The sequence below is a fragment of the Cololabis saira genome, chromosome 5, assembly GCF_033807715.1.
Source record: "Cololabis saira isolate AMF1-May2022 chromosome 5, fColSai1.1, whole genome shotgun sequence".
NCBI lineage: Eukaryota > Metazoa > Chordata > Actinopteri > Beloniformes > Belonidae > Cololabis > Cololabis saira.
The window spans coordinates 10,579,869-10,607,100 of record NC_084591.1 but is presented as its reverse complement, the minus strand read 5'-3'; the positions used below and the strand labels follow the sequence as shown (position 1 = coordinate 10,607,100).

General features: G+C 42.8%; 2 protein-coding genes across 8 annotated transcripts in view; one reads left to right on the top strand and one right to left on the bottom strand.

Moving 5' to 3' along the window:
- Positions 1 to 14,528, top strand: part of cep290 (centrosomal protein 290) — a 66,890-nt gene extending 52,362 nt beyond the window's left edge. For 4 of the 7 annotated variants that reach the window (XM_061720908.1, XM_061720906.1, XM_061720905.1 and 1 more), the window contains 14 exons: positions 983 to 1,105; positions 1,215 to 1,357; positions 2,504 to 2,659; positions 4,463 to 4,586; positions 5,327 to 5,800; positions 6,003 to 6,149; positions 8,235 to 8,321; positions 8,418 to 8,582; positions 9,450 to 9,572; positions 11,773 to 11,942; positions 12,024 to 12,165; positions 13,046 to 13,110; positions 13,220 to 13,311; positions 14,063 to 14,528. In XM_061720908.1, the coding sequence (XP_061576892.1) occupies positions 983 to 1,105; positions 1,215 to 1,357; positions 2,504 to 2,659; positions 4,463 to 4,586; positions 5,327 to 5,800; positions 6,003 to 6,149; positions 8,235 to 8,321; positions 8,418 to 8,582; positions 9,450 to 9,572; positions 11,773 to 11,942; positions 12,024 to 12,165; positions 13,046 to 13,110; positions 13,220 to 13,311; positions 14,063 to 14,343 (2,292 nt within the window). In that variant the 3' untranslated portion in view covers positions 14,344 to 14,528. The remainder of the gene's footprint in view (positions 1 to 982; positions 1,106 to 1,214; positions 1,358 to 2,503; positions 2,660 to 4,462; positions 4,587 to 5,326; positions 5,801 to 6,002; positions 6,150 to 8,234; positions 8,322 to 8,417; positions 8,583 to 9,449; positions 9,573 to 11,772; positions 11,943 to 12,023; positions 12,166 to 13,045; positions 13,111 to 13,219; positions 13,312 to 14,062) is intronic. The other 3 variants (XM_061720910.1, XM_061720909.1, XM_061720907.1) reach the window with 2 other exon arrangements.
- Positions 14,157 to 25,835, bottom strand: rlig1 (RNA 5'-phosphate and 3'-OH ligase 1). Its single transcript, XM_061720911.1, has 7 exons — positions 25,612 to 25,835; positions 23,975 to 24,092; positions 23,164 to 23,259; positions 21,957 to 22,073; positions 20,705 to 20,902; positions 17,369 to 17,538; positions 14,157 to 14,988 (listed from the first exon to the last, which is right to left on the bottom strand). The coding sequence occupies exons 1-7, from the start codon at positions 25,699 to 25,701 to the stop codon at positions 14,803 to 14,805; spliced, it is 975 nt and encodes a 324-aa protein (XP_061576895.1). The 5' UTR covers positions 25,702 to 25,835; the 3' UTR covers positions 14,157 to 14,802.
- Between the last annotated feature and the right edge of the window lie 1,397 nt (positions 25,836 to 27,232).

Genomic DNA, 27,232 nt, shown 5'->3' with positions numbered 1-27,232 from the left:
GGTTCTGAAAAGATCTCCGTCTGCACTAAACCACCAAAAATGCAGCTCGTGTGACTGCGGTTTTCATCATGCCATCGGACCAAAGGGGAAAAAATTGCAAACGGAGGTTTGTCTGAGAGTCTGAGAGATCAACTTGAGTTCAGGTCAATAACATCCACCCATTAAAATAAGTTGAGGTTGTGGAGGCGGAAACCTGAGAAGAGGCACCCCCCCCCCCCATGCATATTATTCTCATTAGTGTTATGGTATTATTATAATTAACAGTATTATTATTATTATTATTATTATTATTATTATTATTATTATTATTATCCTTATGATTTATCATCATTGTTATTATTAGTATTATTACTGCATTATTATTATTATTATTATTATTATTATTATTATTACTGCATTATTCTCATTAGTACGGTATTCTAATTTTTATTTTATTACTGCATTATGTCATTATCATTATTAATAATCATTTTTATTACTGCATTATTATTATTACTGCATTATTAACATCATTATCAATAATAATGATTATAATAATAATAATAATGATTATTATCATTAATATTTTCTTCATCACTATTATTATTATTACTGCATCATTATCATAATTTTTATTATTATTATTGTTGTAATACTCGTTTGATGTTTGAAACCTGCCGTCTTCGGCACACCCATCGTGGAATGATGGAGATCCGTTTATTAATAATAATAATAATAATAATAATAATACATTTTATTTATAACACACTTTATATTTGAAACAAATCTCAAAGTGCTACAATAAAAACTAAAAATTAAAAAAAAAAACAGCAAAATAAGATGGACTAAAATTGCAAGAAAAAAAGAAAGTCAGAACATGGTCACCTATGCACAGCAAAGATTAAAAATACATAGTTCCTACTGAGGTTAGACAAATGTCTGGGTGAACAAAAAAGTCTTGAGTGCCCTTTTGAAGGGATCACTATTTGTGTTTGTCCCTCAGAATCAGCCGGAGCCGAGCGGTAAAGGTCCCAGCGCCGAGATCCTGCAGAAGAAGATCCAGCGGCTGGAGTCTGAGCTGGAGAAACGGCCCGAAGCGAAGCCGGCCAAGGACGACCACGGAAAGGTTTGGTTGATCAAACATCTGACCGCAGCAAAGATGGTGCTGGAGGATCTGTGATCACGGGTCCGAGTCCGACTGGACCTCATGTTCTGGTGTGACCCGTCTCCAACAGTCGAAGGAAGAAGTCGTCCGCTGGGAGGAGAGCAAGAGGTGGCAGGCCCGGATGGAGAAGTCCAAGGCGGCGCTGAAGGAGAAGGAGCGGGAGAACGAGACGCTGACGAAGCAGCTGGGCACCCTGAAGGAGCTGTACGCCCGGTACGTGGACGGGAATTCTGACTAAATATCGTCATCAACGAACCTTGAGGAAAACGAGACGAAACGAACATGCTGGTCATGTCACCATAACGATAATTAAATATATAATGCAAAATCATAGAGGAATAAAAACCAGACTAAAATGTAGATTATAAAATAAAAACTCTGCTAAAATGTGTCTTCATCTTCGTTGACCAAAACGAGACAAAATGTTCTAGCAAAGATCCTTAATCTTTATGTTTTCAGTAGTTCTGAATCTTTGGATCCACTTTCCTACATAGACGTGAAAAATAAAACTCAATGTGTCGTCCAAAAAGACAAAGACGGGGAGAAATGGGGAAAAATGTTATAAACTCAAATTAGAGTCTTCTGTATCTGGAATGAATGTATTCTTGAGTCTGTAAGGTAACAATAATATAATAATAAGATAATCTTGTTTGAATTGTAAAATGGGTTTGGCTAAATACAATGTTTGACTAAAACTAGACTAAAATTAACCATTCTGACTAAAATAAGACTAAAATGCTCAGACTTTTAGTCGACTGAAACTTGACACGACTAAAAGGAGAATGGACGTGACTAAAACTAATAAAGACCAAAATGATAGATTAACCCAAAGACTAGACTAAAACTAAAATTGAAACAGGCTGCTGAAAAAAACCACTACATCCATTCATCCATCCATCCATCCATCCATCCTTCCCTCCATCCATCCATTCATCCATCCGTACATCCATCCGTACATCCATCTAAAGTTGCTTTCGCCAACAAAAATTATGACTAAATATCGTCGTCAACGAAACTTTTATCACCTGAGGAAAACGAGACGCAACGAAAATGCTGGTCATGAGACGATAACGATAATTAAATATATAATTCATTATCGTCGACAAATAAAAACCAGACTAAAATGGTCCTGGACAATTTTGACTAAAATAAGACTAAAATGCTCAGACTTTTAATCGACTGAAACTTGACACGACTAAAAGGAGAATGAACGTGACTAAAACTAATAAAAACTAAAATGATTGACCCAAAGACTAGACTACAACTAAAACTGAACCAGGCTGACAGAAACAACACTAGTAGACGGGTCCGTCTGGCCAGGCGCCGTCTCACGTCCCGGTCTGCTGTGGTTCTGTCCAGGCTGGAGCAGGAGAGGGCGGCGCTGCAGAGGAAGCTGAAGGCTCGCGGCGTCACGGCCGACCAGGTGGTCGGGGTTCGGACCACCGAGACGGAGAAGGAGGTGGAGGAGCTGAGGAGCAGGAACTCCGAGCTGCAGTCGCAGATCGCAGCCATCAAGTACGTAAGGAGGTCGGCTAGAGGTCGCGATGCTCTGAGAAATGTCTCCAATGTCAGTTCCACCAAGCTTTCAGACACTTTCGAAAAACCAAGCTTCTCCGCTCATCTCGACGTCAGTTCTGGGTCCCGTTCTTACCGGCTGAGACCTAAAATTAGACCAGGGTTCCTCACGTGAACTCCCACCTCCACGTTCCTCCGCGGGAACCGTGTTTTCAGGGTCAAACTCCTCCCTCTTCACTCCCCGAAACAAAGGTGACCCCAGAAACTTCAAGTTTGACCTCCTCGGACCAAAGGATGGACGTCCGGGACCCGTCTCCCTGGTTCAGATGTTCATGGACAAAGATTCTTCCTGGTTCTTCCTGGTTCTTCCTGGACGGGATTCTCGCCGACGTCTCTTGCCGGTTTCATCTCCGGGACTTTGGAGGTCTCGTACGGAGAAATCAAGTTTTACTTCTTGTGAACTGCCAACATCTCACTGAAAGATACTGCGGTTGAAGAAAAGAAGTTTGTTGTAGCAGTAGTTGTAGTTCTCAAGACCACTTTTTTATGGTCTTGGTCTTGTCTCCGTCTCGGGTCTCTGGGTCTCGTCAGGTCTCAGACTTGGAAAATTGAGATGCCTTTGCACACTGGTGGTCTTGTGTTGGTCTTGATACTCTGGTCTTCTCTTGGTCTTGACTTGGTCTTGGTTTTGTCTTGGTCTGATACTCTCTGGTCTCGGTTTAGGCGGTCTTGACTACAAGTCTAGGTACCAGGTCCAGCTGTGAGACGACGTCCTGTGTAAGCCTGTGTTGAAAAAATCGATTTTCTGATTCTAAATCAATTCTCATATTAATTCCTAAAAATCGATTTGTATGTCTAAAGATCGGTTTTTATTTATTTTTTTATTTAAAAAATATATATATATTTTTTTTTTCATCATTACATTTTTGCCTGGTGAACTTTAATCCCAGTAGTCCCAGTAGTTTTGAAAACTCCTGAACTAAATGAACTTTTCTTTAGAGAAAATGCTGGACATTTCAGCTTAAATATCTAAATGTTATATTAGTTCAATGAAGTTCATATTATCTATATTTACTATAGCTTGTTTGGTTTCTCTGTTATCGGACACGGTTTGTCATGAAATACCTGAAAAATGCCGGTGCTTCATGTCAAGCTGTGTCTGGTGACAGAATAAATCAGACAAGCTAAAATAATTTGTTTACTGCTTGAGCTGTTGCAATTTCTTTCTTTTTTTGCACTTTAAATGGATATTGAAATGCCTATTTGAGTTATTTATTTCTTAGTTATTTCACAATAATTATTGTGAAATTATTATTTCAATAGTTATTTTACAGTCATATAATCCAGGCAACACTAACCCAAATCAATATCGAATCGGATCGGACCGGATCGAATCAAATAGTGATAATCGATTCTGAATCTTAAGAATCTGAATCAAATCGATTCTTGACATTTGAATCGATACCCAGCTCTAGTCCTGTGGTCGTTTTTGGAAACCTCGATCCGGCTCTTTTTGGCTTCCCACTCTTCAGCTTGCCCTGCAGGAGCTGACCTGAACTCGTCTGCCTTCTTTGACATTTTCTAAGGTCCTGAAAGTCCTTCCATCGCCCAAAACCTCCAAAAATCTCTTCCTTTGGGTTATTTTTGCAGTTTTAGTTTAGTTTGGACTTGTTCTTCTCCTCCGGTCTCCTCATCTCTTGTGGTGAAAGTCCAGAGCCTCAAGAGTTTCGACTTGCAGACAGATGATACTCAAACACGTTGCCGAGAGACCGACCCAAACCGCTTTTTATCCGGCACCTGCAGGCAGCAGCAGGCGTTGCCACGGGACGTCGTCGTGGAGACGGTGATGCAGCGGAACCGCTTCCTGGAGGAGCGTCTGCAGGGTCTGGAGAACCAGAGCTCCAAGGAGTCTCCGTCGAGACCCTCGGTAAGTCATCGATCCATCAATCCATAGACATGATCACCTCGACACAAACTTCTCAGGATCAAACATACAAGTCTTTTCCCTAGAATGGCCACGGTTACATGATGTTTTTTAATTCTGAATTAATTATTCTGAATTAAATAATTCCGAATTAAACTATTTTCCTTCGAGTTTACATGGAAATAGTAATTATGAATTGAGGTTTACGTGGAAAACACGTTTGATCAGCTTTATCCAATTCCTCTTAAGGTCTGGGGGTTGGGAAGGTTCTGATTGGATAGGGGGGCGGACCGGAAGTTAAACTACCGGAAGAAAAACAAACTTAGCCGCTACAACTTTGAAAAGCTCACAAATTTTATCTGTTCTTTTAATTATTTCCAGGTCCTCCGAGCTATTTATTAAATAAATGGTCTCTGCTCTTGAGCAGCAGAAAGGCCGGAATTAATTTAAAGCGGAATGAGTGTAAACATGATCACGGAATTATTCTATTCAGATTTTTAAATTCGGACAAAACCAGCCACTTACTTCGGAATTAAGTTTAATTCGGAATGGCCATTTTCATTCGGAATTAGGTGTTTACATGGTCATTTTTATTAATTTTAAATCCGATTTAATTTCAATTCTGAATTAAAGAGGAATTAAACTTCCCATGTAAACGCACTCAATCTGCCTTTAATCTGCAGCTAATCACTGATCTATGTGACTTGACCCTTGACCTCTGATCTGATTAACTGTCCGTAAAGGGGAGGAGTTTGTCCTCCCTGGCGTCGTTGGGCGTCACCTTCGAAGTCGTCGAGGACGAGGAGGCGTCGACCAAAGCGGGCGCCGTCCGCCGTGCCCGCCGGGTCACCGGGTCCCGTAGCGGCTCCGCGAGCCCCAGAGCCTGCAGTAGAGGCGTTACCACGGAGACGGGCGTTACCATGGACGGCCACCCGGGTGGTTCTGAAGAACAGGAGGAACCACAAACCGCAGAAGGGAGCGAACCAGAACCAGAACCGGATGGTCCATCAGAGGGGGCAGAGTCGGCGCCAGCGGCTGATGATGATGAGGAAGATGAAGGGGGGGTCCGGTCGGAGAACCCCGAGGACGAGGTTGGACCGGGAGAAGGGGGAGATGAGGAAGCAGCAGAAGAGGGTCGCCAGGAACATCCGGGCCCAGCTGGACCAGAGCCGGACAAACACCCAAACAGGAAACGGGCCGGTCGGGCAGGAAGGCAGGAAAGTAGAGGTCGTCGGTAGTTGAAGCTCCGCCCCCCGTCCCACCCGGCTCCCCGGTCCTGCCGGACCCGCCCACGTAGAAACCCGCGTAGCTAGAAACCAGAACCCAGCCGTGCTTCCGAGTGTCTCCCTCCTCCAGAACCTGCAGAACCTCCTCCTCCTCCAACCCGGATGTTCATCCTGCGTCTTTACCGTCCCGCAGACTTCAGGACGCGGCACCGGCACGCCGCCCCAGAGGGACCAGAACCAGGACCCGGACCTGTCCAGGGAGAACCTGCGTCTGGCCTCGGAGAACCTGGAGCTGCGGCTGCAGCTGGAGCAGAGCATCGTGGACCTGCCGCGCCTGAAGGTACCAGGGGGCGGGGCCGGGGGACAGGACCAGGGGGCGGAAACAGTTAAGCACCAAATATAATATATTTAATTTTCTCAGACTGCAAAAATAAGAACTTCATTCATGTTATATCAGAGAACAAGGTAGTGCCGAAAAACAATATATATCCCCCCTCACAAAAATAAGAAAAATAGAGAAACATATTTTCTAATCAAAAAAGCATATTTTACATAAACATATTTAAAATTTTTCAAGTAACAAAATAACATATTTTAACCTTTTTAAAGATTTTTTTCAGTTATTTTTTTGTCTGAAAAATGTTTTAAATGTTATTTTATTGTCTGAAAAATTGTTCAAATATGTTAAATTAAAATTTGTTTTGTTGATGAGAAAATGTGTTTCTCTATTTTTCTTATTTTTGTGAGGGGGGATATATATTGTTTTTCGGCACTACCTTGTTCTCTATAGCTGATATAACATGAAATACTCCTATGTGGGATGAATAAAATTCTTATTTTTGCCATCTGAAAAAATTATATTTGGTGCCTAACTGTTTCCCAAGTATATTAGTGCATGTGTGAATGAATAAATGAGACGTAAAACGTACATTTCTTTGTAGAAAGGTGCTTTATGAAAATAAGTCAATTTACTTGTATTAGTTTACAGCGCAGTCTTGGCGGCGACGTTGACGTGTCGCAGCAGCGGGCAAGCCCACTCGATGTGGCGTCTACGTATATATATGTCTATGGGACCAGGGGGCAGGACCAGGGGCGGGGCATGACAGGACCTGGGGGCGGGGCTACACGCTGAGGTCTTAGAGTCGACGCCCACTTTTCTATTAACCTTTTGTGTCATAGTTTCAGTACTTTTCCCTCGTAATTATGACTGTGGGACCAAAAAGGTCCCAGAACCAGGACCCAGACCCCCTCACGACATTTTTCTTTTCTTTTCTTTTCTGAGCTTCAACGTCGACTGTTAGGACCCATTCAGAACCAGTTTCCACTGGTTCATTCAAGAGTGTTAAAAACACCTGAATTTACAGATTTAACCAAGAAAAGACGTTTTTGGTTCCATTTTTAGTCCAGGTCCAGACCTGCGGCCCCTCTACTAGGGTCCGGGTCCAGACCTGTGTGTTTACAGTAAAAACAAATATCTTTAGTACCATAGAGAAACTAGGTTTCCCTGACAACCAATACGCTTTTTACATTTTCATTTGGCATCACATCAGATTATAAAGTTATATATTTATGTACAATTAATCAAGAATTTTAACAAAGAAAAATAATAAAAAAGTTAACCCGGCCCACTTTTGTAGCTCCAAGCTGTTACGCTAATAAACATTTATCTGAAGATGTCTTCACATGTTTTTAAAAGTATTTAAGTCTCAAGGAGCCAAAGATTGTTTTAGTTTATTTAGCTTTATTTAAAGGCAAATTTATTTATAAAGCAGATTTCACACGACGAGCATTCACTCAATTTGCTCAAATACATAAACAAACAAACAAACAAAATTACAGGGTTACAATCCAATCCAATCCACTTTATTTATATCGCACATTTTAAAAACAACAAGGTTACCAAAGTGCTGCACAGTGAGTAAAACAAGACATAATAAAATAGTAAAAACTAAAAAAAGAGTAAAATAGATAAGAGCACATAAAAGCACGAAATAAAAACACACCAAACAGACAACAACCAGTGATTTATAAACATAAAAGACAGGACAGAGACCACACAACTCTCATGCTGGATTAAAAGCCAAAGAATAAAAATTAGTTTTAAGACGATAATTCCATTATAACAAAAATGCTATCACTCAGCCAATCATGTAGAGTTTAGTCAAACGTCTGTGCAAAAAGGTACGTTTTTAGTCTGCTCCTGAAAGAGGCTGTTGGAGCAGAACTTAGTTTATTTAAGTGAATTTGTTGGGTTTTTTTAAGGATTAAAAGGAAGTGGGGGGGTGTTAACGTTAAGATGCTGTAGGTCCTCAGCTGTCAATCATCATCTCTGATCTGCGTTAAAAAAGCAACGTTTGGACCAGAAACATCCTCCGTTGTCTCTGTGGTCAGCAGCTTCAGGCCCGGTTCTCCTCCTGTCTTCCAGAACCAGGTCTCGGACCTGAAGGAGATGTGTGGCGCCCTGAAGAAGGACAAGGCCGAGGCGGAGAGGAAGCTGGCCCGCGTGTCCGGGGTGAGTCCCAGAGACCTGGTTCTGGTTCTGCTTCTGCTTCTGGTTCTGGTTCTGGTTCGGGTGTGTCTCACACCCCCCCCCCCATCCCCCCCACAGTCGGGCCAGAGCGGCAGAACCGTCCCAGAACTGGAGAAGACCATCGGCCTCATGAAGAAGGTGGTGGAGCGGGTTCAGCGGGAGAACGAGGTCCTGAAGAAGTCCGGCGGCCCGGCGGACCGGGACCGGCTAACCGCCCTGGAGAAGGAGAACCAGAAGCTGCAGGTTAGCCCCGCCCCCTGGTCGTCCCCGGCAACACCGTCTCCGGTGGTGACGTCACGTGTTTCTAGGGGTGTAACGATACACTAATCTTACGATACGATATTATAGCAGTATTTTTTTAACAACCTTGAATGAGGAACATATGACTGGAAAAACAAAACAAAACAAAAATGCTGTGCGTTTGCCCTATTGTTACAGTTTGTTATGCTTTATAACTGTTTAAGTTTTAAAGAGAAAGCCAGGCCAACCATTTTCAACAAACTGAACTAAAAGTAAATGTCAGGTTTGCATTATGCATCTTCAGTTTCATACAAGTAAAAATATTTTGCCACAAACTGAATAGTTTCTCTCATCTATGACTTTAACAACTAAAATTAAATAAATAAATAAAAGTAAATAAATAAACTTTGAAAAGTCCCAAACTCCAAATGCAACATGACTGTTATTTATCTTCTGACAGAGCTCAGAGCTTCAGCCACATGCTCCCAGCCTGAGGCTGTAAGGTGAACCCCGTTATCGTTTCATCCTCACACCTTTGGGGACGACACAATCTTTCCATCATAAAAAAGATTGATTCATGCTCACCTTAGAAGTAAAAGTTCGGAGCTCAAAACCCTGCAAGAGTCCCGTGATCGGGACCACAAAACGGTACTAGTTTCTTCTGAGCGTAGTAAGATTTTGGTCCGCGGGTCGAGGCGCGGTCGTCACGTGATCCCGCTGCACCAATAGGATGTTACTAGTAAACACAATATATTAATATTCATAACCCAATATCGCGCTACAGTTTGTCACCACCACGACACGTATCGTGATGTTTTTGTACCGCGAAATTTCGTGGCACGATATATTACCCTACCTGTTTCCCCCCAGGCGGACCTGGAGGCGCTGCGGCGCCGGGCCGAAGCCGAGCTGGCGTCCAAGCTGGAGTCCAAGACCCGAGGGCTGGAGAAGATCGTGGTGGAGAACGAGCGTCTGCGCCGGGACCTCAGACGGGTAGCTGCACGCCGCCGACGTTTGTGATGTCATAACCCCGTATCCAGAGTTCTGACCGGGACGGTGGTCCGTGTTCGGGTCTGTAGACGGGTTGACCGGATGCTGCTTTCACCTTTTTGACAACTTTCTGAGCTTCGTTGAGACCGGTATCCATGGCAACCACATTTGCCACGGCAGCAGCGTCGTTTCCTTTAGACGACCAGTCAAGTACGACTCTAGTCGAGTCTCCAGTCTCTCCATTCCAGTGGGCACAAATGACGTCATCACGCACGTTGCGTAAGCCAGTAGTGAATAGCAAACATGGCGCCCAAGCGATATAGACGCTCGAAAGTCTGTTTACATTTCAGTAAAAAAGACAACAGGACAAACTTGCAATACTTGCCAAGTGAATATTTTGTCAGTGAGGAAATACTACGAGCATGCAAAAACATTTGCGGACACAGCAAGCAATAACAATCGATGAATGTCGCGTTTTCAATCCACTCCGGACTAACATCAGTAGTTCTCAACCCAGCAGCAGCAACGTTAGCATGTTCCTGGCTGATAAAACTGCAGGTAACTAATTAACTAAGGAACACTGCCCATCATATTAGCAGTGTTGGGTGTAACGTGTTACAAAGTAACGCGTTACTGTAACAAGATTACATTCGCCAGTAACGCAGTAATGTAACGCGTTACAGTTGTAATTTGGGTAATCCCGTTATAGTTACTCTAAGACAAACACAGCACGAAAAGATGAGTTTATGGGAATATGCTGACATAGCATTTAACTGGTAATGTTTGTGTTTGCTGGGTGTGTGTGGATGTTATTGGGAATTTACTGGTGAAAGAAGTTTACTGTGAAATACGGCCATTTCTGAGCTGTAATCGGGAGTTTACTGACCCCACTTTTTTGCCACGGGTAGAGGAACAGCAGGGGACCTTTAGGCCTTTGTTTAAAAAGGAGAGGGGAGGGGATCAGCAATATTAAAATAATAAAAGCTTTGCAATATTTCAGTTGATTTGTAATAAATCCAGAATGTATGACGTTTTTGTAATTGCATTACAGAAAATCACAATATTCAAATTTTCTGAGACAGTCCTGTACATGTTGTTCATTGGCAATCGAGTTATGGTGCAGCTCAGGTGATATTGCGGAGTAATCCAAAAGTCATGTAACTAGTAATGTAACTAGTTACTTCAGCAACCAGTAACTAAGTAGTGTAAGGGATTACTTTTTTTTAAAGTAACTAGTAATATGTAATGGATTACTTTTTTTGAGTAACTACCCCAACACTGGATATAAGTGCGATTTGTCTCATTGTTGTCATTTTTTTCTATATGAGAATTGATATGGGAATCGATGAAGAATCAAATCGTTAAAAATGGAATTGGAATCGTAAAAATCTTATCAATTCCCATCCTTACTCAGAACTATCATCAGATATGACATCATCAGAAATTACATCATCAGATATGACATCATCAGAAATGATATAATCAGAAAATGACATCATCAGATATATCATTGGATATGACATCATTCAATTCAATTCAATTTTATTTATATAGCGTCTAATACAACAGAGTTGTCTCTAGACGCTTTACAGAGACCCATACCCAGAACATGACCCCCGAGCAGTTATTACATAAACAATGGCAGGTAAAAACTCCCCTAGTGGGAGAAAAACCTTAAGCCAAACAGTGGCAAGGAAAAACTCCCCTTTAGGAGGGAAGAAACCTTGAGCAGGACCAGGCTCATAAGGGGGGACCCTCCTGCCGAGGGCCAGACTGGTGGGTCAGGGACGGCAACAGCACAGCAGGCAGGTGGAAGCAGCAACGGGATGACCAGGGGTGGGGACTGTAGGCCAGCACGCAGCTCCCGAAGCTCCGGCCCAATCAGCAAGTCCCAGGTTGGGGTGCAGGGTCGGGGAAAGACTTGTGCTCCGTAATGCAAGCTACAAGCCACCCACGACCACCTGCAGGACAAAAGAGAGAAAAGGGAGGAGAAAGGGGGGCCAGCAACGAGATGACCAGGGGTGGGGACCGCAGGCCAGCACGCATCATCAGGCGATTCGGAGGAGCTGGAGGAATTTCACCAGGCTGAAATCACTAGATAGGCATCAATCTAAAACTGGCCAGAGGTCCGAGGTCCACGTAGTTCCGGTGCCGGGTTTGATTCCCACCTCTCACAGAGACGTCCGTGTTGATGTTTCATCAGGAAACGGAGGCGGCGGAGAAGCTCCGCGCGACCAAGACTGGCCTGGAGGTGACCAACGAGAAGCTGGAGGCGGAGCTGGAGGACACCAGGCGGAGGCTGCGCGAGGCCCTGACCCCGCCCCCCACCGAGAGCAGGGACGGCAGGGCCGGGAAGGCGTCCGTGGTGACCAGGTGAGACGCCGCTAGCGGCCCGGTCGCGTGACACCCCCCCTCCCCCGCCGAGGCGCCAGCTGATCGGACTTCTCTGAGCAGGATGTTTGAGAACAAGATGACGGCGCTGGAGAAGGAGCTCTCCCAGAAGAGCAGCAGCCTCGCCGAGGCCCGGCAGCAGCTGAAGGAGGTCCGGGAGCGCGAGGACCGAGCCCAGACCAGCATCCGACACCTGGAAGACCAGGTACGACTGAAGACCGGTTCACTCCTGGATACGAGTGACTATTGTCTTAAAATACGCAGATGACTCTGTTGTTGTCATTAAAAGTGAAGACATGGTGATTGATTTTATAACTACTATAAAAGGTCGGTAGTGGAGTGTGTGGATTCGTACAAATATCTCGGTAGTTATTGACATTTGAGGCAGATTGTGAGGCTGTTTATTTATTTGATCTTTTTCAATCAAACTTTTATTGAATCGGGTTTCTCCTTCTGGCTGGTGTCTTGGTTTGGAAATCTGTCTCTTAGAAATAAGAAGAGTCTGAAAGATAGTGAAGTGGTCCAGTAATACCCCTTTTCCACCAAACCGGTTCCAGTTCTGGTTCTGGTTCACAACTCGTTCAACTTGGAACCAGCTGAGAACCAGTTTGATTTTCCACAGCTCGGGTGCTAAGAGGAGACACGTCAGTTATGTCACTGTCAACGTCGAAAGTTGCAACAACCAGGTATCTGCTCTAACAGGACTTGGTCCACGTAGCTCCTCCGTGCACACATCTCTAAAAGACAGGTTGTCTCCTCCTCAGACCCATGATGCTTTGCTGCATCCAGATTCATTCTTATTTGAAAATGTCTCCGTCTCCCAGTCTTGCTATTGCCGTTGGTCTCCTCAAAATACACTTTTCCTTTTCAAAGTGACTGGATAAAATCCTTCTAAAATTAAGACCCTTGGGTTGAGATTCAAGCAAAATGAAGACATTTAAAGGCCTTATTTTAGGAAAATGGGATTCAAGACTTTTTAAGACATTTAAAGGACCCTTATCTGCCCTGGATAAAGCTGAACTGAACGGTCTGTAACATGGCAATCGGACCTGACGCTCCTCCGTGTTCTGTCTCTGCCGTCGTAGGTGGACGTGTTGAAAAGGTCTCCTGCAGCCGGAAGAACCGAGGCGGAGCTCCTCCCTCCCGTCAGGTGGGTTCAGCGGCTCGTTGGATGATGTATCAGACCCGGTTTATCGCCGCTCGTCCAGATGTGGGTAGTTAGCTCGGTCCAGTAAAACCCAGGACTTGTCCTTGTTCAGACCCGAGATCGCAGAGCCGGAGACGCAGACCGACGAGCCGAGAGGAAAGAAAACCCCCCAGCGGCGCCGCGGCGAAGCGCTGTCTCAACCAGGTGAGAACCTTCACCAGAACCGCTGGTTCCAGATGTTTGGGGTTTGGGGGAATCGTGGTTAGGGCTGGGGATCGATTCAAATGTCAAGAATCAATTTGATTCCGATTCTTAAGATTCAGAATCGATTATCAAGATTTGATTCGATCCAATTCGATTCCGATATTGATTTGGGATAGTGTTATTAAAACTGTTTTTTGAGCTGTTGCATGAATTATAGTATTGGCAGCTAATGATGCTGTAAGGACCAATCAGCTCCCAGAATGCTGATAGAACTGCTTTCTGAAACATCATGGGTCAGAATTACCAAACAGATCCAGGGCAGCAAACAGAGACGGATGAAAATCGGTTTTATTTTTTCCCACATTCCGTTTTTATTTGTTCCATTTTCGGTCTATTTTGGTTTTTAATTTTTGAGCATTTGGTTTTTATCATTTTTTGCAAATGTAATCCGAAGCCAGTATATAAAGTAATGAAATATAGACAATTTATGCAATTATAACCTAACACTTTAATGTTTTCATACCTTTAAACATATTTAAAGGCAAAAACATGGCACCAGTTATTCTCGTGTCCAACAAAACATTCCTTTTTTGGGGATAAACAAAAAAATAACCAAAAGTTGTAATGTAATGATGAAAAATTAAAAAATACATAAAAAAATAAAAAATCGATCTTTAGACATATGAATCGATTTTTAGGAATTAATATGAGAATCGATTTAGAATTGGGAAATCGATTTTTTTCAACACAGGCCTAGTCGTGGTGACGGGGTTTGTGTCCCCAGACGACGCGGCGGTGCTGCAGCGGCGCCTGCAGGACGCCGAGGCGGACCGGGCCCGGCTGCAGGCCGAGGTGCGGAGGCTGAGGAGGGAGGTGCAGGATCTGGACCCGGCCTTCTTCGAGGAGCTGGAGGACCTGAAGTACAACTACAACCTGGAGCTGAAGAAGAACCTGCTGCTGGAGGAGCAGCTGAGGAGGGTGTGCCGGCGGTTCGGGGTGGAGGTGCAGATCCCCCGCGTCTCCGTCGGCTGATGATCGGCCGACCGGCGTCTCCGTGGCGACCGGCACCGGACCAGCATCTCTGGGACTTTCCTTTAAACGGCAGCTGATTTGTTGATGCATCACCAGGAAACTGGAGGTTTAGTTTTTAACTTAAGAGAATTTGTATGATTGTTGTGTGTTTTGTTAATAAAATGACTCGTTTAACTTGTTCGGTTGATAATTTATTTAAGGTCCAAAAGTTTTAATTTACAATATTTACAAAAACGTCCAGTTGGTCACTTTCATGTTAGAGACGAAGACGGAGAAGCTCGTCTGCAAACGTCTCATAACCGTTCCATCCATCAATCCACTCCATCCATCCACTCCTCCACCAGTGGGTTAGGGATTTTACATCATCTGATCTCCTGGGTGGGGTAGAGGTCAGGTGGAGGTCAGGTGGAGGTCGGGGTCACCAGTCACTAGAAACAGGAAAAGGCCCCTGGGCCTCGTCTACACCTCCAGCTGCACGTCCTGCAGGCGGCTGAAGCGCCGTCCGTCCATCTCCAGGAAGGAGGCCAGCAGACCGTCGCCGTGGTCGTAGGCGTGGCCTGCCCCGGGACACCGGACCACCACGGGCCTGGAGGCGAGGCAGGGGTCTCCATCGGGCCACCGCAGCCCCAGGTGGTGGCGGTGTACCTGCGGACACGACGGCAGCACGTCACCGAAGCCTCCTCATCTCACACCTATGACATCACACCGGGTCTTTCCACTAGTACCTACTCGGCTCGCCTCCACTCGGTTTGGTTCTTTTCCACCAGGGGTCGAACGTGCCTAGTAGATACTTTTCTGTTTCTACTCTGCTGAGGTTCTAAGCAGCTGAGTCGGCTGTATCTGACATCATCACACTACAGGACACCGATTGGTCGGGGGGTTGGAGTCAGACGTCTGAGTCAGGATGTGACATCAGAGAAAGAGACTCTGACGGCGGCTTCTTGTTCATTTTATTCCAGCAGCAACGGCAGCAGAAGTCTGTTTGGTGATCCAACTCTGAGGTGCAGATGTTCATAAACCTGGTGCTGAGGAGAGAATTAAATAGGGATCTAGACGGGCGATAATGAACGACCAGATCTACCAGGAGCTCTGTCACTTCATAGCTGCTCACGGCTCCAGCTGACTTTTCAGCAGCGCCGAGACAAACTAAAAACATTAAAAAGCGTCGCTGCTTGAAGCTTCTCTCACTCTCATTTTTTAACTTGATATCGAACACAAGTCACAGACCCAGCAGCACATCTATCATCTCCAGGTTCTACATCTTTAGTGTTCTTTGTTTAGATCAGGGGTTCTTAACCTTTCTGACCTTGGGGCCCAATTTTTTTCAGTACAGAGTGGCCCGAGGCCCGTTAAATATTAACACTGTATAGCAGGGGTATTCAACTAAAACTTTAAGAGGTCCATTTAGAGAAAATTTACTCAAGCGAAGGTCCAGAACATCATAATATATATATATATATATATATATATGTGTGTGTGTGTGTGTATATATTCAAGTAGCCTCATAGTTGTATCAACATCTGCATCTGACTGTTATATTAAAAAAAGTACATATTTGCCAATTAACATGTTTAACTTGAATTAAACATATTTTTTTCTCTTAAAAATAAAGTAGATTTTATTTTATTTTTCAAATGCTATCTTATTTTATTTCTCTACCAGCAGTTTGAATTTCCCCTTTTCTTTGTTAATTGTCTCAACACATTTTTATACTAAATTAATATAAACACATCTTAACAATTTAACAGTTTTGCAGTTTTTCTTTCTTCCCCTCTTTCCAATCTTATGCCCTCACTTTCTGTTGTTCAGTGAGAGAACTGAGCTCTAACTTCTCCTGCCAGAACTTAAATCTGGGCTGGATGGTGTCAGGTTCTCATGTGCATGTAAAAGTGCTCATTGATGAGCCTGAAACGATATTTAGTTTTAATTATGTTCACTGTGGAGAAAGCTGCTTCACAGCTGTATCTGGACCCAAACATGGGCAGGATGTTTTAAGATGGTCAGTTTATTTTTCTGTGACTTCAGTTCAGACTTGAGTGGATATGTTTGATGAAAAACTTTGTGTTTTGTTTCAGTGGCGTTTCACTTTCGCACTTTGAACGCCACGGTCTCTGAAAGTATGAGACACTGGTTTTGTCCCAGTGGGAAGACTGAACAGGATGAATTTGTCCATTCCGGGTTGCATATTTAAAAATACAGCGAGGACAAAACTTAGTTTGATTTTACTTTAAGTTATTTACATGAATCAGTTGTCAGGACTCAGTGTGTCGGGTTTCATCCGAGCCTGATCAGCTGCGACGGGCACAGCCCGCACCGCAGCTCTCTGGTCGCGCTGCAGCAGTTACTTTCCGATGCTTTTTCGAAAGCCCGAACAGTCCAGTCCAGCAGACACGACAGCCCACGCATCTACATCTACCATCCTTCAGCAGTAACGACGGAGCCCACCGCCCGAGCGGCAGCCTCAGCCGACCTCCCCGGCCGCGGGGACGCGCCGGGATAAATGAGCACGCCGTGCTCGCTCGCTCTGGGCGCAGACCCAAGTAATCGATCCCTAATCCTGGCGGATCTAAACCTACTCTGTGCAAAATGAAGGATTTTCTCTGTAAATACACACCATTTGTCTTACTATTACACGTACAGCTAGCTGAGTGTCTTCTTCTCCTCATTTGGTTGGGAGTTGCTATGCAGTCCCGCGGCCCTCGCGGCCCACACGTACAAAACTGCATTTTTTTTGGCGGCCCACTAGATGGCGCTCGCGGCCCAAGTGTGGGCCGCGGCCCAAGTGTGGGCCGCGGCCCTATGGTTAAGAATCACTGGTTTAGATCACACAATCAAATACGTCACAGCAGCTTCGCTCCAACCTCCTACTTCTGCTCCAGGTGCTGGATTGTTATGGAAAAGAAACCAGGCCGAGTTGAGAGGAGTAGAGCCGAGTAGGTACTAGTGGAAAAGCGCCATAAAGGACTCCAGTTCCTTAAAAACAGAAACGGGGAAGTCTCTCGGAAGTGCACGAGCGTCTTCCCACCTTAACGAGGGTCCCGTCGTCGCAGTGCCATACGATGCCCTCCACCCGGCCCGCTGGACTCTCCCGGAACCAGGACCGCAGCTGCTGGAGGTCCACGGGGGGAGGATCTCCCACCGCCACGCTGCCGTGGGGCACCAAGAAGTGGACCGGCTGCTTCTTGCTCCCCAAACCTGCTCCAATCATATCATCCAGTTTAACTCTTTGTTTTCTTAAATTAACATACAATAAATAACATTAAATCAACATAAAAATCAACATTCACTCATGTAAAAGCTGATCGTCTGGACTTCTTTGATTAATGACTAAGGTTCTGTCGATCGGGTTCAGAGGAAGTTTGTGAGGAAGCTGTGGACGTTGGTTGCTCGGATACCGAGTAATGGTCACCAGGGCTGTAGCGATACACTGATCTCACGATACAGGATATTGAGCTCAGTATACGATATATATCACGATATTCAGCTCACGATACATATCACGATATTGAGCTCACGGTACGATATATCACGATATTGAGCTCAATGTACGATATTGAGCTCAATGTACGATATATCACGATATTCCGCTCACGATACGATATTCCGCTCACGATACAATATACATCACGATATTCCGCTCACGATACGGTATACATCACAATATTCCGCTCACGATACGGTATATATCACGATATTCCGCTCGCGATACGATATACATCACGATATTCCGCTCGCAATACGATATACATCACGATATTCCGCTCACGGTACGATATACATCATGATATTCCGCTCACGACACGATATACATCACGATATTCCGCTCACGACACGATATACATCACGATATTCCGCTCACAACAGGATATCCCGATATTGAGCTTATGACACGATATATATCACAATATTGAGCTCACGATACGATATACATCACGATATTCACCTCATCATACGATATATATATCACGATATTCAGCCCCTCATAAGATACGATATAATTCATGATATTCAGCCAATGAGAAGATTCAATCAAAAAGATTTAAAAGCGACTGGATTCGTTATTTTAAAAGGATCTAAAAGGATTCTGAAGGGGTTTTGGTGACATCTTGTGAGGGTTGTATTCACTTGGATTGAATTAATTGAACCGAAAACTAAAAACATCAATTACACAACATATGTCTCTAATTGGAGTCTACAGGTTGCAAATGCTGGACAAAATGAATCAAAAATGCCTTTGAAGTAATTAAAGTGCAGTATTACAATTACTGTAGCAACAGAGAGTTAAAAAAGTGCAGCCAGATTTGAGGACAGATTCTTTGACAGCTTTTTCACTGAACACATAAGGCAGGTTGTCTAGCCAGCAATTAAGTAAACATAGTACCATGGCTTCTCCAAAACATCCCATTATTCAAGTCACTAAAAAGAACATTTAAATGGCTTATTTTGCCAACGATAACGATAATATCACGATACAGCGATTCTGCAATAATTGATATGTTGCAAGTAGGGATGTCCCGATCAGGTTTTTTTGCCCCCGAGTCCGAGTCCGAGTCCTTTGATTTTGAGGACTTGCCGATACCGAGTCCCGATCCGATACTTTTATAAAACAATAAAAAATGAAGAAGAGAAAAGAAAATTATGCAGGATGACCCTTTTATTATATTTTATTTCATGTGTACTGTAAACTGAGCACATAGGAGGTAGGCAGCTTGAACATTCTTAAATCAGTATAAAAAAATGTTATTTTCTTTTTCTTTTTTCTTTTTTTTTTTTAAGCATAGGGCTGCTTCAGCTTCAAAACAAACAGGCGTGCTCTGCGCGCATGAGGTGTGCCGCTCCGAGCCCACTACTCCACGTGTGCGTTGATTTATGGTCCCGCGTCACACCAACGCAGATCCTTCCGCGACGCGGAACCATAATGTCGGCGCCGCAGCTCCGCTTCAGTCCATGGATGTATTATGCTTCAGTCCTGGGGCCTCATCTATAAAGCTTGCTTGCGCAGAAAAAGCGCCTGAAAGTTGCGGAAGCCACCATCTACGCAAAGCCTCGGATCTAAAAAGAAAAAACTAACCGATGGCTGCCGCTCCAAGCCCACTACTCCACGCCGAAGAGGAAAAAAAAAAGTGTTCTGATTAAAATAAGGAAAGTTGGACTACCGTATATAACAATTGCGTTCATAAGGATAAAGTTTTTTAAAAAAATAAAAATTAAAGAAATTGTCTCTTCTCCCCGTGTGTGTCTGCCTGTCATGCACGGGTACTTGGGCGCATGTTGTTTACTTTTAAGCCGGAATTATGGTTCTGCGTCACACCAACGCAGAGCCTACGCCGTAGGGTCGGGCGTAGGGTGCGCGTCGCAGCGAACCCTACGCTGTACACTCTGCGTCGGTGCGACGTGGAACCATAAATCAACGCACACGTGGATGTCGGCGCCAGTGAGTATTTTCACCGGACATTTTGACCGGAGAGATTATAAAATACCGGACTTCGGCATATTTTACCGGACAAAGTCCGGCAATTACCGGACAACGGAAACCCTGATATATATATATCCGATTCCTGATCGGCTCATAACGTCCGAGTCCGGATCGAGTCTGCAATCACGTGATCGGCCCCGATTTCCGATCACGTGATCGGATCGGGACAACTCTAGTTGCAAGATATTTCATCTTTGACACATTACGATATCTGTGTCAGTGAAGAAATTCAGAATGTATTGACTGCACTGAATCCACTTCACAAAAATATTTTCCATCTGCTAATTAACAGAAAATTATACTACACTATAATGAATCCAGAAAATCTAGATTTTCAGTGCTCGTATCAACTTATTCTATGTAAACATGGACACATGTGACGCTTAACCAGAATCAATTGGTTTTATGAAAACTGACAAATTTCACTGCATATGAAAAACAAAAATTTTCGTCATTAAAATATGATATATATTTTGAACATTTTTTCCACATTTTTTCACTAAAAATATTATTTAAGCCCATGTATATAATAAAGTCGTACTGGATTTATAACCAGTCTGAAACAGGATTTTTTTTTTTTTAAATAAGAATATATACATAAATACATTTACAAAAAAATAGATTTTGAATATCTATTGAATTGGCCGGCAAAGTATTGCGATATATTGCCATATCGATATTTTTGCCCACCCCTATTGGTCATGTGATGTCTTTTCGGGAGAATGTTGGTTCAATAAATCGCAGCAAAGGTCGTACTCGTCTAAAACTACGATCTTTATATAAAAACAGAATTAAACGAGCTTTTATCAAAAGTTAAACGTTCGTCTTGGTAAACAAACATTTAAACATCTCTGGTCCCGTCAGATGAGACCAAACCGGACCTACCGTACGGGTTTCCGTTGACGTTGGTCCCGATCAGCTCCAGCGTCTGCTCCTGCAGGTCGGCCAGCGGCGCCGCCGTGATCTCCAGCGGGTCCTGGTCCTCAGAACCGGGCCGGAGGACCAGAGCCGCCCCGGCGCTGTAGTCCACCACCGAGGAGTGCCAGCAGTACTGCTTGTTGCTCTTTTCCACCGGAACCCACCCTGGAGGGTCACAGAGAGCGACCAGAGCAGCCGGGTCAGTCACGGGTTACGTGGTCACGTACGCTAAGTCGTTTAAATCAGCGGTCCCCAACCTTTTCTGAACCGCGGACCGGTTTAATGTCTGATTTTCACGGCCCAATCTAAAAGGTGTAGTTGATAAAAACTAAATAAAATGACAAGATCAGCATTAAAAACTGTGGTATTTTCTCTATAGTAATAATAATAATGAATAATAATAAAACATAATTTTCGAAAAAATAAAATAAAATAATGGAAATTGTAAATTACCTTTAATATGAGTATTTCTATAAATGTGTTTTTATGTCTCATTAACGTTATTTAAAGCCAGGCTTTTATTTTATTTATTAAGGAGACCGATATTTAGTGCTTTTATTTTGAAGGCGTCTCGCCGAGACCTTGTAAACATCCGGCGCCTCGGACTTTAAGGGTAAAAGTTTAACGGCAGTAAAAAGTGTGTCTGAAAGACTAAACTAGTGTCGGGAATGCTAAAGTGGTGTGCAACTGACACAAAAAGTACCTTCTGATAAGGATTTGTTTTCTTTGCAAATGTTATGCCGTATTTATGTACATATTGAGTTTGGCTGTCATGGTTACTCATGTATTGTGGTTAACGGTAGGCCTGATTTATGGTTCCTCGTAAAATCGAGGGCGTAGGTTGTGCGGCGACGCACACCCTACGCCGTAGGTTCTGCGTAGGTGTAACGTGGAACCATAAATCAGCCTGTAGCTGTTATTACTGAGCAGCTGCGTCTGTCTGTATTTAAGTTAAATGAAACTTATATGAATGTAGAAAGACTAACTCTATTTTATTGTATTCCTTTATAGCTCTTACAGTGTGTTTGCAGTGTATTTACATCCAAGGAATAAAAACATCGTGAACCATCAGTTTGAGAGTCATCCATCATCAGGGGATGCTACAGAAATAATTTTTTCTCTCTGTGCGGCCCGGTACCAGATGACCCACAGCCCGGTACCGGGCCGCGGCCCGGGGGTTGGAGATCACTGGTTTAAATAACCCAGAACAAGTCAGAACCTGGAATGTGTCCGTTCTCGTCGGGGATGGGACGGCCGTCCTGGTGCTTCACCCGGTGAGCTGGGATCCACGTTTCAGGCACCGATTTGAAATCTTCCTCCACGTTCCAGCTGAAATCTGCAAAAACAGCCGGCGGGTTAAACGACGTCGGCCCACAAACACTGAAGACTGCAGTTCCTCTGCCGGCCACTAGGGCGCGCCCCCATCGATCACCTCCGGGTTTGAAATGACCAACTCTCCAGCATCAGAGGAAGTTTGTGAGGAAGCCGTGGAAGTCTGTTGCCCGGATACCGAGTACTGGTCACCAGGGCTGTAGAGATACACTGATCTCACGATACACGATATTCAACTCACGATACGATACATATCACAATATTCAGTCAATGATAAGATTCGATATAATCCGATACACTTACATCATTTTCTGAAAGATTTCAAATAATTAATCCAGTCCATTTTAAAAGGATTTAAAAGGATTCTGAAGTGGTTTTGTGAGGGTTGTATTCACTTGGATTGAATTAATTGAACCAAAAACTAAATTACACAACATATATATATATATATATATATATATATATATATATATATATATATATACGTACGTCTCTGATTGGAGTCTACAGGTTGCAAATGCTGCACAAACTGAATCAAAGATGCCTTTGAAGTAATTAAAGTCCAGTATTACAGTTACTGTAGCAATAGAGTTAAAAAGTGCAGCAAGACATCTGTTCTGGATGTCTTGCTGCCTTTGTCTTCATTAAATCCTGTTTCTTTCCTAGTTTCATCTGTTTTCATCTCTTGATCTCATCAATGTGGAATCTACGGAAAAGTATTATGGCCAGGCAGGAAAAAAATAAAAAATAATATTTTAAAAAGGGAAGATTTTTTTTCATTATGCACTGAGAAAAAAAGTCGAAATGTCGAGATTAATGCTGTAATACAATTTCGAGAAAAAAGTCAAAATGTTGAGAAAAATTTCGACTTTATTCTTGAAATTTCGACTTTATTCTTGAAATTGTATTTCAACATTAATCTCGACATTTTGACTTTTTTCTTGAAGTGCACAATAAAAAAAGTCTTCCCCTCTCAAATATTTTTTCTCCTGCCTGGCCCTAATACTCTTCCGTAGGATTCAGTACAACGTGAAGAATGGAAATAAATCTACAAAAACAGTTCAAGGGAGTCTTCTATCTGCGGGTGCCGGTACCTTTCCCGCTCTTGTGGGAACGCTGGTGTTTCCTGAACCTCTTCTCCGCCTGTTTCGTCGGCTTCCTGTCCAGTCGGGCCCAGAGGTGAGGCTCACCTGAGGCAAAAAGCTCTGTTTCTCACAGCCACCTGCACAAATAACCTGTTTGTCTTTAAACCGAGACGAAGACGAGCAGACGGGGGGGGGGGGGCTCTACGGAGGTAAATTTGTTTCTTAATTATTCAATCAAAAAAAAGATTTTCAATCAAAAAAAATTATTTTAATCAAAGAAAAAAAGTGTTTGAATGCAAATAAATATTTGAGACTCAAAGAAATGCATTTCAACACTGTTTTTCTTTGATTGGAAAAGTTTTTTTGTTTGAAACAACTTTTTTGATTGAAGTAGTGTGTTTTGTGTTTGGGCCATATTATGGGTAGGACATGTGTGTCTATCATTTAATCAAAAAGAAATTGCTTCAAAAAGAAAAAAATATTTTCGATTAAAAAAAAAAAAAACACAATTTGAGACCCCAAAAAATTGCATTTGTACACTTTTTTGGATTGAAATGAAAAAGTTTTTAAGTCTTTTTTTTGATCGAATCATTTTGACACAAACATCCCGCAGTGGGCGGATGCTTCCCCATTGGTCAGACCATTAGGCAAACATGTTTGAGGAACATTTACAATCAAAGAAAAACAGTGTTGAAATAAATTTTTTGATTGAAGTGAATTTTTTTTTTAATTGAAAATATATTTTTTGATTGAAGCAATTTTTTTTTTGATTGAATAATTAGGAAACAAATTTACCTCCATAGTTTTCTGGGAGACTCACCTCGATGGAGAGTGACGTAGCAGCAGGTCCCGTCCAGCTTCTCCGTGGCGATGGCACAGTCCACATTCGCCTCCAGGGCGATGGGGTTCACGTCCTCGGTGGCGACGACCTGGAACTGCTGCGGAGGGACAGACAGACAGACGTATTCAAACACGAGTAGGATCTACTACGACTCCCTGGATGTGATCCATAACAATATTGAGAATAAAGAGAAGAGATCCTTAAATTAAAAGGAGGGAGGCGTCTTTGACTTTTGTGTCCTGAAATTCAGTCATTCAGTCAGTCTGACCAACAACAAACCGGACTGTGCAATAACTTTGTGCAATATTACACAACACTTTTCTTTCTATCCATATAATTGTTTTCATGGCATGGATGAAAACATTTCTAGTGAGTTAAACATCATCATCCACTTCTCTGTGTTATTGTGCTGCAGTTGAATACAAGCTCATATGAAAACTAGCTGAACCAGGATGGAGCTGATGTTCTACAATCACGCAGGATCAGGAAATTACATTTGCAATGCACTTTTTATTTTTACCTTTTATTTCTATTTGTATCTTTATTTTAAAATGTCTTATGTTTTTATTTTTATATGGGTGTTTGGTTTTTGGGGTGTTTGATCTGTATATGACAGTGCTGTGTGAGTGAGATGGAGATGTCAATTTCCCCAAGGGAACCTCCCAGAGGGATTAATAAGGTAATTAATAGGGCCTTGACCCATCACTGTGAATTATATTTCCGAGTCGGATGGCCGTCACTGTCCACCAGGAGGTTGTGTCACTGGTATACCTTTATATACAAAGCAATACTTGGACTACTGCCACCCTACATCAGTGACCTAATTACACTGAGGAGTGTTGATTGTTATGGACTACGCTCTAATGATCATTTATTGCTTTCTGCTCCATGTGTGCGCACAGAGCAAGGAAAAAGAGCATTCACATACTCTGCCCCTTATACGTGGAACAAACTTCAAAAGGATCAGAACAGAACTTATTCCACCGAGTGATTTTAAGTCTAGAATGAGTGCACTTGAGACAGCATTTCTGATTTGTAACTGTTTTAAATGATTTCGATTTTTTGTTTCATTTGATTTTAATATTTCATATTACACCTCTGTAAATTTGAATATCTGAAATTTTGTGCTGCTTCTTGGCCAGGACACCCTTGCAAAAGAGATTTTTAATCTCAATAGGTTTCTTTTCCTGGTTAAATAAAGGTTAAATTAAAAAAAATAATAATAATAAAGTCGTCTGAGTCTGGATCTGAATCTGGATCTTGCACAGGGTCCCAGGGATGAGGGGCCCTGGCAGACAAACTCATATGAAAATTCACCACTTATTCAATACCAGCTGTGGGAAACCTGGCAGAATAACGTAGATGAGAAGTGATTGAGGTTTTGATGGAAGATAACTGATGCTGGTGAGTTTAACCCCTCAGTTTCTGGTCCAGGTGAGTGTAAACCCCTCAGTTTCTGGTCCAGATGAGTTTAAACCCCCTCAGTTTCTGGTCAAGGTGAGTTTAAACCCCCTCAGTTTCTGGTCCAGGTGAGTTTAAACCCTCAGTTTCTGGTCCAGGTGAGTTTAACCCCCTCAGTTTCTGGTCCAGGTATGATCTGGTTCTGCTCCACTCACCTGACCGTCCCGTTTTCTGGACGCTTCTTCCTTCACGTCCGTCACAAAAACACACGGTATCTTCTGCTGCACGGAGCCCAGGCGCGGCATTTTGACTCCACTCCACAAACAGAGCCGTTTCTGGTCAGAATGTCCAGAAAAGACAGCGATAAACAGCTAAAATCTGGACTTTAATCAGCAGAAGCTGCTGTACCACGCAGCCGTGTCTGTTTCTTCTTCGGCGGCATGTTTGTGTGCTCGCAGCGACGTCAGCGCCCCCTGCCGGCCGCGGGCGGAGCCTGCAGCCCCAATAATGGCCGTGTTGACGCCATATTTGTAGTTCTCTAGACCGGTTTCTTTGTAGTCCTGCTCTTGTCTCGGGTCTCCAGGTCTCGGACTCGGATCATTGGGATACCGTTGCACCAAGGTGACAGAATCTGGTGAAGCAGTCCGGTCTCCGTGTGCTTACATGAGCAAGAATACAAACTATTACAATCACCAGCTCTTCCTCTTGTTTAAACTGATACAAATATTGTGCTTGATCTACTTAAAAAAAAATAAGTCAACTTTTTGCATGAGATTATTATGTAGATCAAGAAAGAGTAGTCTTTGTATAAACTGCTTTATTTTTTGTATGTAAATAATAAATTTTGCAAGTACAGTCAACATAATTGTGCTAAGTTCACTTTATTTACTAAAATTAAGTTGACTTTAATTGCCAAAATTAAGTTTACTTTACTTGCAACTGAATTTTGTACATACTAAAAATGAAGTAGTTTATACAAAGACTAGTCTTTGATTACGTATGAGTATTAGGGCCAGGCAAGAGAAAAAAATTTGAGAGTGGAAGATTTTTTTTTATTGTGCACTTCGTGAAAAAAGACGAAAGGTCGAGATTAATGTTGAAATACAATTTTGAGAAAAGTCGAAATTTCGTGAATAAAGTCGAAATGTCGCCTTTTTTCTCAACATTTCGACTTTTTTCTCGAAGTGCATAATGAAAAAAAAATAATCTTCCTCCTCTTAAATATTATTTTATTTTCATCCTGCCTGGCCCTAATACTCTTCCGTACTTTGATAGACTAGTCTTGATCTACCTAAAAATCTCATGCAAAAAAGTTGCCTTAATTTTTTAAAAGTAGATCAAGCAAGATATTTTTTACTGTGGTGTTCTACTTAAACAAATAAAGCATGTTTTATCTAAACGTTGGTCAATCTGCCCAATAGATTACAATTTTTAAAGGTAAACACAACAAGATAATTGCTTGTTGTTTGTGTGTAAATGAAAAGATTGCCTGGGATTACATAAATACTGCTTGTTAAGGAAAAAATGCACAATGTCTTGTTTTTTGAACAAATGCAGATTAAGTTCAAAAACTAGATGTATTCATGTAAAGCAACAAACTTCATTTTTAATTGTTAATATCACAGATTTAAATATGTTATATTTACATGCGCTTAGATTATTTTTTTTCCATGTACAGTTTTGTAAACTATTTGTATTTTGCATCTGATTTAACTAGGTAAAGGTGAACCAAGTGAACAGCTCCTGTCCGGGGAACAACGGCGTTGCCTCACAGCGGTGGAACCTGCAACTCATCTGAAACACCCTGAACCATGAAAGCCGGACACGTTGAACCGT